Raw genomic sequence first — 13,122 nt, 5'->3', positions numbered from 1 at the left:
AAGGCATTTAGAAGCGCTTCAAAGTGACCGACGTAACAAGATATATAATCTATAGGCATATATATTTAAGAAATAAATGTAAATATATTTTAGAAATATTATTGATATTACATATATATATATATATATATATATATATATATATATATATATATATATATATATATAAATTATTTTAAATTAAACGAAAAGAAATAGTTTATTTATTAAGAGTATGTCATGGTTCACTCGGTTTATAATAACAATGTATTATATGTATTCGATTATTGTTAAACTATTAAAAGAAATTATTATACTTAGTAAGAATTAGTAGTTTCTAGTATTAACAATCGAAATAATTATTAAACAATTAACCATAGTTGGTCAATAACGAGAATACCATTTTTCTCCATTGTATAATTGTACACAAAATTCAACGTGCAGACGTCAAAATGACGTTGATTCGAATTATATAATTTTTCATATTTAAATTTTCATTACTTAACTTACTCAAGCAGATCTTTACTATGCTTAATAATATTTTACCGCAGATTCACACAATTAACAATTATCACTGCTCACCAACACGATATTTTCTTTACATTGATCAAAGCTCTTGCACAAACTGAACTGCTTCATAACGTCTCGCTCCCATCTTTGCTACTCCAGATGTTTCATACGTATATAGTTGAAAAAGTGTCTTATATACAACTCTCTTGGATTCGGTTGGAACGCGTAACCACCTCAGGCTGATGTATCTTGCCGTGGGCGGAGACCGACGAGGAAACAGGCCTCTGTGGCATCGTAGAGATACCTTTGCTCGCTCTCTGTAGACTATAATACACCTGCAAATATTATAGGGCAAACAGGGATAACGTTAGTACGTCGAGAAATGATAGGAGAGCTCACGGGTTTAACGATAATTTCATACGTTATTGATTATTGTGTAGAAAAATAGCGTATCTTATAGGGATTATTGCTTAATTATTGCTAATTATAGCTACATTCATAAGAATTTTTAAGATAATTGTGTTATTAAAAGTCGACAATGGTGAATTTAGTCGAGATTTCTTTGTATTTTCACCTAGAGTGGCTAAGATATTTGCTTATAGATATTCGCTTAATGAACGTCAAAAATGAACGCAAAAGATTATAAAAGGAAAAGTAAAGTGTGTTGCCAATCTATTGCTTAGAGGAAAATTCGTTTAGACCATTAAGTATTGTAAATTTTATGAGGATAAAGAATTAAGGTTATTGTGATATTGTTATAGTAATAAATGGAGATTATTGTGTCCATCCAATTATATTGGAATATAATTCCTTCGTATTTGATAATAATTGAGATAACTCTGTCTGCTGCCTAAAGTTCGCGTGAATTGTCAAAGAACTTAATGTACGCTATAAGATTGGCAAATGCAATATTAGATTCGCTGTCATTCGCTTTAAATTTTGAAACTAATTATTTTTATAAAAGTAGAAGAAGGTGCGTATATTTATATGATATATTATATAAAATTTTTCACACGTTTTGGCGAGATATGAAAGAGGCAAAGCTGAAAATTAAAAATTTTTATAACAGAAATATCACATACTTTGCGTACATTTATAATAATAATAATAATAATAATAATAATAATAATAATAATAATAATAAACATAAAAAAAAAAGAAAAAAGAAAAAAAAAACTATAAAAGAGTTTAACAATATGAGCTGGAATGAAAATTAAAAAATTAAAATAGCATCGCATGAAATTCTCGGGAGAAATCAAAAAGTGAACGACTATTTACTCTGATCAAAGTATATATGGTAATATACAATATTAAATAGAAATTAACCAAAGTAACATATTGCCAAGCACTCTGTTTGGAGTTGGAGACAAATGAAAATGTGGGAGCATCTAGATTTAATGAAATTATGAATGTTTAAATTCTTTATTCGAATTAAATAATAATGCCAACCAACCAATATATTTTAGTTATTGCATTTAAAAATTATTATTGAATAATAATTATTGAATTGTCGAAGACATTTTATAATGCTTAATTTATATTTTGAGTTTAATCGGCGTTTTGGAAAAGATATAAAAGCGTATTGACGAGTGCATTCTTAAATTATTGAGAAAACCTCGGAGATAATTAAGCTAGCAGAAGTGCAGATAACACTGAGTCTCCTAAAACGAGAAAGTTAAAGTGGATGACTCTAAGCGATCGTTTACTTTGTTATCTGTGTATTTCTACAGTTAAGTAGAAATTAGCTATTTAAAATTATTTGGAAAGAAAGAGGTCGCGCAATCGTCAGTATATTTTTGTTGAAAAAAGAAAAAAAGAAGAAGAACATTGAAGTGAAATTCTAATTATGAGAGTATAATATGTCATAGAGCTTACTTTTTCTTTCTTTTATAAATTTTTGTATTGTGTATACTACTGTTTGCAAATGTTTAGAATAATTTATATTGAACAAAATTTCATGCAATGGGGCTTTGGTGTAATTCCTCGTATATTCCACAATAAATATCTTCGATTCCACCAACATATAAACAGCATTTGATATTTTATGAAAATAATTTCGATATTAAGTCAATTCAAAAGTTAAGACTATTTACAACAATTTAAAAAGTCACTATTTTTCTAAAATTGTTAAAAATCTATTACCGTTCAATTCATTCATAAAATATTTCCAAAAATCTGTCTAATAGCTAATATTGCTTTTTCTTTCAGACATTAAAATATATCTAAATACGTATAAAATTAATCATTAGTGTATTAAAATGTGTGTGTGTGTGTGTGTGTGTTTTTATGTTTTTATTTTTGAAACGAGCACATTCGTTCTTCAATGTAACTTTCTGCATTAAATGTAGAAGAGAGGATTGATTACATTTTCATCAAAATACGTTGAGCGTAAAATCGAATAATAATCATCAGCGGCTAAAATCTCCAATAGCCGACAAAAGTAACATTATCATTATAATTGATCGAAAATCATAGAATATCGCGATATAATCATAGCTGCTGAGCTTCGATAATTCTCGAACATATCGAGAAATGTGAAAAGGAAGGTTAGAAATCTGTCTATAAAAATAGATGTTCATTTATCTTGTGTAAAATACGCCCGAAGTTTCAAACAATATTTTATTTCCCGTTTCAAACTTTTTGCCAAATTTTTTCACAAACTATATAAAAGTCGAGTAGAAGGAATAGCTCCTGAAATACATACACGCGCACACGCGCACACACATTTATTGAAATATATATATATATATATATATATATATATATATATAAACAGTGGTAGTTTTTGCACTTTAATCGAGCGTGCATAAGTAAGTTTTGGCATCGCGTGTCAACGTGTCTGGCAATATTCATGGATGGATCAACGATCGCGGATCTTCCAGCATTATCCCGACGAAATCCTTTCTCACTATCCTCGTATAGCCGCGATTATGAACGACAACAACAACATGGAAGTGGCGTGTTCCCTCTTACATTTTGGTTGTTTCGCTGATTGTAGGCGTCGAATGCCATCTGCTTGAAGTCGGCGAGCGTTGGCGAGTCGCCGTAGGCACTGTTGGGCGACGTCGTGTGCGCCAAGTGGTGGAGGTGGTGGTGCTGGTGGTGATTGTGGTTGAATCTAACGCTGGCCGTAGCCAGGGTCTCGGTCAAGGGGGCTGCGTCGCCGGTGCGGAGGTCGACCATCGGCTTCTTCTCCGGCGACGAGTTAAGCTCGTCGGTGCTCGCGGCGCCGCCTCCGTTGCCGCGATCTCTTCGTCGCCTTTGCGGGGGCGTCTTGTACACGGGCGTGTACGTCAAGGGTCTTCTCTCTGCGAAAAGCGTATTTTCAAGCGAAGCCCCGTGCATGCCCAAGTCATTGGCGTGTGGTGGCTGTGCGCTAAGTCGATTACTCGATTAAGGGGCAGACTTAGGCGGGCGGGCCGCGCGTACCCGACTTCCTACTTATTTACGCAATTATGGAGCTCGGCGAGTGTTGGGCATGGCAGCGAGTGATCGGCGATAGCCTTTGGGATAAACGCGAATTTTCGTTGGAATAAACGTAGCTGCGCGCCTGATTACCTTATTAATTAATTTCCTATCGAGGGCAGATCGAGTGCGTTTACGTGAACATGGGGCGGGATTGTGGCCGGCGGAGGGGTGGGGGATGCGTGGACTAATCATTCGGAAGGACGGATACGATGAATTCAAAGCTTTCGCGGCTTCGTGTTTCGTTATTTTCACGTTAATCATCTCGTTTAATGTTGATTGGTAATTTTGAATCCTTTTTGTATATCAAGGAGGAGAATTATGATAACGTCGTACACGACGTATGGTATCGACGTACACGAAAGTAGAGTTTATTTATGCTTTAATGATAATCGTAGCCACTTAATTATGAAAATTCTTGGAAAACAACGCATTGACAATGATGTTCCGACAATTCATATACGTTTTATAAAGGATACGGGAGGAAGTTTATCATCTCAATCATACAATTTAACAATAAATAGATTAATAATTTAATTATCGTAATTCTTACGACAGGTCAGTAAAAATTAGCATTATAAAAGAGTCCTGGAAATTGATAATGCGTCTTCTTAAAATACACAATTATTTATTACTACCGACTTTATTATGAGATAAATTTTATTCTTTATTCTTTTATAATCAGCAAGACCCAATCTACGTAAATTTATTGTATACATGAATTGTATATATGAATATATAAATATAGATGTAATGCACGCGCGAAATCATTAATAGAGATTGTCCGAAAGAGTTTTTTGAAAGCAAAGTGGGAGGGAATGAAAAAAATGTGAAGGCTGCTTACCGTATTCATTAGGTATGATGTCGGGGTCGATATCATCGACCGCCTGCTTAGTCTGGGGGTGTACGGGAGTAGTTGAGCCGGCATTAGGAGGTTCGCACACGATGGGAGCGTGCTTCGGACTTCCTGTCTGACCGTTCGAGTGCTTCCTGTATAGAGCCGCTAAAATTCCGGCTACAGCGAGGGTCAAAATTGTTGCCGTTGCCGCCAAGCCAAGCAGCAGCGGACTAAATACCGAGCCGCTTGTATTTCCTGGACGGAGCGACAAAAATAAAAGAAAAAAAACTATATAAAATACTTTCTCACTCTGAATTGCCTTAGTGGGATAAAAATATGTTAGCTATTCGCGTAAAATATTGATAATGGGAATCGCAGTGCCTATTACTATATTTTTTTATGCCCCGAGATTACGTAACAAGGAGGACTCCGCTCTTCGAGTCATGAATTTACATCAGATTTTTACAAGTACTTTTAATACCTAAGATAAAATTTACTATCCATTATTTGATCCTATAGGTGCTTCTTCTAAGATATTCATCATCGACATAAGACTTTTATAAGCTTCAACAAATCTAAGAAAATTATTTGAAAAAGCAATGAAGAAAGAAGGAGAGAAGAAAAAAAAAGAAAAGAAATCAGTCATAGTATGCCGGTACTTTTTATATTTTTTTAATCTAACAACACCTTACATTTATATCATATTGTTGCATCGCAATTTAAACAAGTTTTACATCATAAGAATAATAACGATTGCAATTATTTTATATAATTTTGAAAGCATATGATTGCGAGCAAACTTACGAATCATAAATCTGACGGTTTTCAAAATTTCTTAGTTATTTTCTCCCTACAATTTATCTTATCCTTGTAGACTTAATCAATTTATTAATAAGCGACATTGCAATATAATATTACTAATATTAATCCTTTATGGATTTGTATATCCTACAGTTATTTACTTACAGAGTAATATTAATTTATGAATTTTACATTTATCGAATAATATTATTAATTATAACTTTTTGTTATGAAGAAACTAAATTGTATTAAATGGAACTGGTAGTAGTGAAAAGTTATGCTTTTAAGTACAATAGAACTTTAATACTACTTCGTAAAGTTTAATTAATATGCGTGATAGAGATCGAAAATTCTGCTTAAAAGAGATTCAGTAATTTGAATTAGAACATGTTTATTCGAGCATTAATGTTTGTTTTTATACTAGGAATATTATGAAGTTCTTATTGGAAAATAATCAAATTTTAAAATTATTTAAAGGAAAGTTCTTCATAAATTAAGTAAATTAGAATAAATTAACTTTTTCCAGCTGGCTGAATTTATTTATCAAGTTGAATTAAAAAGTTAAATCAACATTACGTGATCAAGTGCACATATAGTTTTTCTGAGAGCTAAAACTTTCGAATAACTTCTCGTCTAAACTAATTTTTATGTTTTATGCCAATTCCATTGTGATGCGATATATACTAATCGGATGGAAATTGTAAAAATTGAAGGGTATTATTATTTTTGTTTTCATGTGGTAATTGGATAAGAAATTGGATTAAGAAAATTAATTATTTATTTTGATTAATAGTGAAAATAATTTTGAAATTAAAAAAAACAATTTTATTAATTGGGCATTGTTTTCATTAATGGCTCACAGGGTGAGAAATTTGACATCTTTCTATTTATATTTTATTATCAAATTAACCAATTAAATTAAAAATGTTTATTATATATTTATTAATAATGTCAATAAAAACCTATAATACAAAATATATAATAAAATATATATATATATATGTATATGAAGGCACCATAATGAAACTGATGGATCACTTTGTTAAAACGTATTAAGAATTTCGCCATTTATTATTTTCCAAAGAGAATCAACGCCCATGAAAATTCATATGTCTGCTTTAAAACATAATCTTACGTTTTAGAGAAAATTGCACGGCAAATAAAAATATCCGTTCCTTTGATTTGCATCGACCATTAAAATCATCATTTTAACGAACCACCGCAAGTAAATTAGATGTTTATCTTTGACAATTCATCATGGAATTATGGACCTCTTTTGTCCTCTATCTCCACTTGTCCTCGAAATTCAAAACGCGCCGTGGCAGTATTGGCTTTATCCACGCGTTTGCGCTCTACTCGTTCAATGTTAAATAGTACAAGCTGCCGCGTGTACGAATTAATGAGCTTGATAATAATTAACGTAGGTACACATATTACCATGGCATCATAGCTCAGTCGCTAATAGCGAAATAAGCATTTGTTAACAAAAAAAAAAAAATTAAAGTTTATTAACATTATTTAGGATAAAAATATGTTGATAATGATAGAATCAATGGTAGCAAGAATATTAAAAGTTGATAATGTGCACTTTCTATTTATGTAAATATTCTTAATGAAATGAGTAAAGCATCAATAATTTTACATTATTTCTGATAAACGTTGATTTTTGCAATTTTTGCAGAATAAGCGTTATTATAATGGCGAGTATCTAATTTTTGGACCATCGTGAACTTAGATTCTAAATTGTTTTCATCAATAAATATTATTTTCAATAAATCTTTGGTTAACCAACTAAACGATATTATAGATCATAGGTTCAACAGTGAAACTATTAAGAAACTAATCGAAGAAATTATTAGAATAATTTTATCTACGTATTTAGTTTATAAACATTTTGGCCTTAACGATTAATAATATGATGTCCTATTTTATTATGCGATTATTTTAGGAAAATTTGATTAATCTTCATAAGAAAATTGTCATTGTTAAATAACTCATTAGTTATTAAATTTAGCAAATTGAGTATGTCCGTAAAGGCTATTATATAATATTAAATATTTAGTTTCACAAAGAAAAATTAAGAAATCATTGAAATGAATTTAATTAAATAAAGACAGCGGTATTAATTTACTAATTTATTTACTAACGAACTTGTTCGAAGTGTCTAGGCGAAGAATATAAAAATGCAGATGAGAATTTCACCGGAGGCCAATTTTACAAGCCATGCGCGTGACAGTTGGAGTATTACGATACAAAAAAGTTTGCGATATTGTGATAGGAAATACAAATACTTTTTCGAATGTAAACAAATAGAATTTTTCGAATGTAAGTAGTGAGTCGTATTTAAGCCGAAGGAATAAGATTTTCAAAATCAAAATAGATTCTTGTGAGGAATTGGATGATTTATACTTAAAAAAATATATAAAAGACGACAATGTTAGGTAAATAAATATATGGAATAAAGAACTTCAACAAGGTTTTTCAAAGTTGCTAAAGTTAACCTGGCAAAGCTTTTCCAATAGTGCAATGAAAAAACATGTTTTCAGTTTTTGACGAATCCTCGATTGTTTTCAATGAAAAACAAAAAAAAAAAACAAAAAAACAAAAATAAAAAAAAAAAAAACAACTGTTTCATAGAATAATTTATCCATCACACACAAAATATATATGTAATTCAATATATACTTATATTATCCATTATTGTAGTTTAATTTTATATTTCTACTTTAATACTACTACATATGAAATTTATATAAATAATTTGTCGTAGGTGTATAGAAAAAAAGATGAAATCAGTTACTGGCGTAAATTCATTCATTCCTTGAACAAATTAAATGATTAAGAAAAATAGAGAATTGAAAAAGATCGGGTGATCTGTTATAACATCAAAATGGTTGAAAAAAATTTTTACATATAATTTTCAATAACAATAAACATTGACCAGAATTGTTCATGTAAAAATTATTATCCAAATGAAGAAATTCAAACACAAAAGAATCAAACAATTATATTAAATTAAACTCGGAAGCACTGAGTTTTGAAATATCTATAATTGGAGTCGCCCAATGCGCTGAGTCGCCTTTTACGATCAATGTAAAATACTCGAACAAATTTGACAATTAATTGCTTTCCTTACAAACGTTTTAAAACGAGATAAAGTTGCAATGATAGAGAGAGAGAGAGAGAGAGAGAGAGAGGGAGAGAGAGAGAGAGAGAGAGAGAGAGAAAGAGAGGGCGCGAGCGAAACCGAGGGAGAGAATAATTGATGAAGATAGAAGAGAAGTGGGAAAAAGACAGTTACTAGAATCTAGAGAAGAAAGCATAAGTACTCCGCGTTCTTTCTTCTCCTGTATTCGTTAAACTTTCATAGGACTTTGATAGGCAATGGGAAAGTAAAGCAATTTAAAGTCGAACGTTATAGTCTTAAAATAGAATAACGGTATACATAAGTGTAAGAGCCCCATCACTGCGTTTCTAGAACTTGATGCTCTTTTTCTAGCGTGAAAAGCATTGAAATTGCTAAACTGACATGCCTTGGGATTGAAAAAAATAATTAAGACTTTATACTATAACCCGTAGTTTTCTCTACTTTCCCATGTTGTAGAAGATTTCTATTGATTTGATCTTTTAGCTGTTCTTGGTGGAGCGTAGGAAAATTATCGCAATTACGTGAAAATATATGTATAACGATAAATTTCGAATTTATTAGATAGATGAAGAGAAAGAATTTCGCCGCAATCGCGAATTAAGTCTTACTATCGAGTAATCTCTTCTTTCCATCTTAAAATTGCTCGAAATTTATTTATAATTGATATACTTATATATAAGGACTACATACAGCAGTTCGTATGCTAAGCAAACGAATAATCTTGGTATTTGTGAAATCGTTTGCAAAGTAATAATAAGGGCTTTCATGCAGTGTACGTGTTCCTCTGTGATTCCATTAGCCTGCTTTTATGCAGTAAAGTTATGTCTCAAGATTCTTGGTATTTCAGTGTATATTTAACATAGTGTTTGTGCATTAAATTATATTACTAATCATTTTAATAGATGAATGGCACACTAATATGAAAATCGAACATAAAACTTGCTTTAGTGTAAACAACTTGGTAAACAAAAATCATCACTTAAAAAATTTATATAAAAATTATAAGTATATGTTATACCAATGAAACTACAGATTTTATTGATACTCTGACTTCATAATAAATAAAGTTCTAATTATATATGAATAATATAAGTCTAGTTAACACATTTAAATACTTTGGTTAAAAAATCCTCTTTATACTCCGATTGATACTCATTATTATCTCTTGTTTAACAATATAAAAACCAAAGTACTGGCTACCTTGAAATAAGTAAGAAATTCATTATTATTATCTTCTGCTCTTTACATTGCCGTTATTGATTATTTATCATAATTGGCATTTGACTTTGACATATCAGAGAGCTCCTATAAACTACTTATCTATACACATATATATTACGAGAGAGAGAGAGAGAGAGAGAGAGAGAGAGAGAGAGAGAGAGAGAGAGAGAAAAACGATATTGGTATGTTTGCCTTCCTATTGATCGAGTGTATTGGTATTATATGAATCTCCAATTTCTCAGAATAAAATCTAAGAGCGTCTATTACGCACGTGAAGAAGACAGGAAGAAGCCTTGGGCAACTCCTTTCGACACGCATGCTATCATCGCATTTTCTCGGTATAGTCCAGGACAATTTTCCCTAAATCGAAGTAATCCCATGGAAACCTCAAACCAATTTCGTAAGAATTGCATTCTAAAACCAACCACGTGGGGCAAACAAGCGCCAAAGTCCATACGGGAAATATTGAACATTCGAAGGGCATGAGATCGCGGGCTTATATGTTGCTAAAAATTGCTTCCGAGATGACCTCATATCCACGCCCCTAGAAATTTGCAGCGCAAGCGACGAATTGCCCAGTAAAGTAAATTATTCTTGTCGCCAAAGCTCTTATTGAATTTTTAATGCAAGTCTTTAAAGAAATATCTTTCTTTTTCACTCTTTTCTTTTTATTCCATCTCTCAGCAATTCTCCTTTCACAACTCGGCATTTAATTTTCCCTCGCTCGTGCGGACACTAATCTTTCCCCCCTTCTCCGATTTTTTTTTTTTTTTTTTTTTTTATGTTATTCCGACGTGCAATAACAAATAATAGCAGTTATTTATGTATTTTTAGAAATTAATTTTTTAAATAGACTTTTAACGAGATGTGTTATCAAAAAAAAAAAAAAAAAAAAAAAAAAAAAAAAAAAAAAAAAAAAAAAAAAAAAAAATCCCGTCTATAAGCTATCTGCTGCAGTTTTAATTGACTATCGTGCAAAAGTAAATAAGAAAAATAAGATATTTTATAATAACATAATATTTGATTGCTTTAGAACACTGATAAAGAATGAATTAGAGAAGTCGATCATTTATTTTAATAAAACTTATATTTCATTTTTAATAAAGAGTATTTTAGTTTAATCAACCGTGCGTACTGCTTTTAGATTATAATTAATTTAAATATAATTTTACATTAAACATAACTTTTCATATTAATAATAACGAATTTCAATGAAATTCATCTAAAACATTCTTTACAATCAATATCAAAATTAACGAAAACAATAAGTTTCTCTTCAAATGGAATAAATAAATAAAATTTATTCGAACATATATTATTTTAAACACCCGTAATTATAATGTAATAAATAAAGTAAATATTTTTATACGATTTTTCAATTATCACAATAAAATATTATTGATTGAAACAAAATTAATTATATTTATTTATTAATTTTGAAGGAATATTTAATTGAAATTCATTTATTTTTTAATCGTGCCAGTTTAAATTGTATTGATCGATTAAATGAAATTATGACGCGACTTCATAAACTGACTAAACGTTAAAAATTGGTAAAATTTTTATAGTATTTTTTTTCTGTTTGTTTATTGAGGATAATTAAAAAAACTATATATATATATATATATAATTCCTTTTAAGCAGAAATATTTTAATCAAAATGAAAAGAATTTTAGTAGCACCCTTGAAGTAAAAATACACTTCAAGTTGTACCGTCTTCATTTTTATTTAAAATTTCAAAATGTTCTCTCTCGAATACTACACTATATATATATATATATATATATATATACATAGAAAATTTAAATCCATTATTTTAGCAATTAATGAAAGGATATTCTCTTTCAAATTACTCTCCAAGATGTTATTATAGCAGCCGTTTTTAAAAGAGCTCCTTCGGCTTATACGCACCACAAGAATCATTTATTTTCCACCATCTTTCGCTCTTCAACTCAGGTCGAGATTAAAGGAAGTAGTTACCTTATTTCTTATTCCGTCCGCAGCAGGAACTGCTTCGTAATAAGACGAGGACACGTAACTATGTTCAATCGGAACGACGAGGCAGAAGTCTTACCCATGCTTAATTTTCCTAATGGATTAGCCCGAGCTTCTTCAACGTGAGATCACGAAATAACATACAATTTTCTTCATCAACCTTTGGTTACTTGTTACACCTTTACTCTTCCCCCGCTCATTATCTTGCTGTATACAATAATTTTCCTCCCAACTTTAATAGCACAAATATTATAATAAATAATTTAATATCCGCATTTACTCAGTGAGAGCACCATCTTTTCAGCAAACAAAAGAATTACGATGGAGCCACGACGTCGTTGTAATATTGGTACGCGAGTGTCTCATTTTGCCCATTCGAAAGCAAATATACTCTATCGCTCGCTTCAATATTTAGCGGTAAACAAACATCTGTCCTTGACCCAAGAGAAATAGACGTCGCACAATTTTCAATATTAATTCTTCGAGAATTAATACCGACGGCGCTTATTGCCTTCTATCCGAGTGATTGCCATTTAATAGTTTTACTCCTCTACCTTATTGATGAATTTGTCAAAACGCTATAACACGATTTATTACTACTTTACATATTCATCAAGATTCTCAATATTATTCAATTAAGTAAAGTTCTACATACGCTAACTCACACGCAAACGCATACACATTAACCGCAAAAATAAAATGTAAATTAACACTATATTTTATCTGTTAATAAACAAATCTAGACATATATTTATGTATATATAAATATGAACGCGCGAGCGTTTATACGCATGAGTGGATTTTATGTGTGTGTGTGTGTGTGTGTGTGTGTGCGTGCGTGTAAAGTTTAGAATATAGGAAGGAATACTGTTTGTGCAACAACAGTAATCTTACGCATGAGCTTTCTCGTAAATCAAACTCGCAATAAATACACAACCACGCGCGCGCGCGAACATGAGCAAAACTATATATATATATATATATATATATGTATGTATTTATATATGTATTTATATACAAACATACATAGTACTTAGTATGAATGACATACCAAGTGAATCTTGCACAAACGCAGATAGTGTATAGAGTTTGCAAATATGAAACAAATATGAAAATACCAATGCCTTTTAAATTTATGAACACCTCTACGGAAACTTATTCATGT

The 13,122-nt window shown here is 30.8% G+C and overlaps 1 protein-coding gene across 1 annotated transcript in view; it reads right to left on the bottom strand.

Annotated features, from left to right (window-relative positions):
- Positions 1 to 425: 425 nt before the first annotated feature.
- Positions 426 to 13,122, bottom strand: part of LOC105367665 (hemicentin-2) — a 63,990-nt gene continuing 51,293 nt past the window's right edge. The window contains exons 11-13 of the mRNA XM_011506432.1: positions 4,799 to 5,047; positions 3,463 to 3,797; positions 426 to 824 (exon numbers count right to left, since the gene is read on the bottom strand). Coding sequence (XP_011504734.1) covers positions 681 to 824; positions 3,463 to 3,797; positions 4,799 to 5,047 — 728 coding nt within the window. The 3' untranslated portion in view covers positions 426 to 680. The remainder of the gene's footprint in view (positions 825 to 3,462; positions 3,798 to 4,798; positions 5,048 to 13,122) is intronic.

This window comes from Ceratosolen solmsi, unplaced genomic scaffold, assembly GCF_000503995.2.
Source record: "Ceratosolen solmsi marchali unplaced genomic scaffold, CerSol_1.0 scaffold7, whole genome shotgun sequence".
NCBI lineage: Eukaryota > Metazoa > Arthropoda > Insecta > Hymenoptera > Agaonidae > Ceratosolen > Ceratosolen solmsi.
The sequence above is the reverse complement of the archived record's forward strand: the minus strand, read 5'-3'. Positions and strand labels throughout refer to the sequence as shown.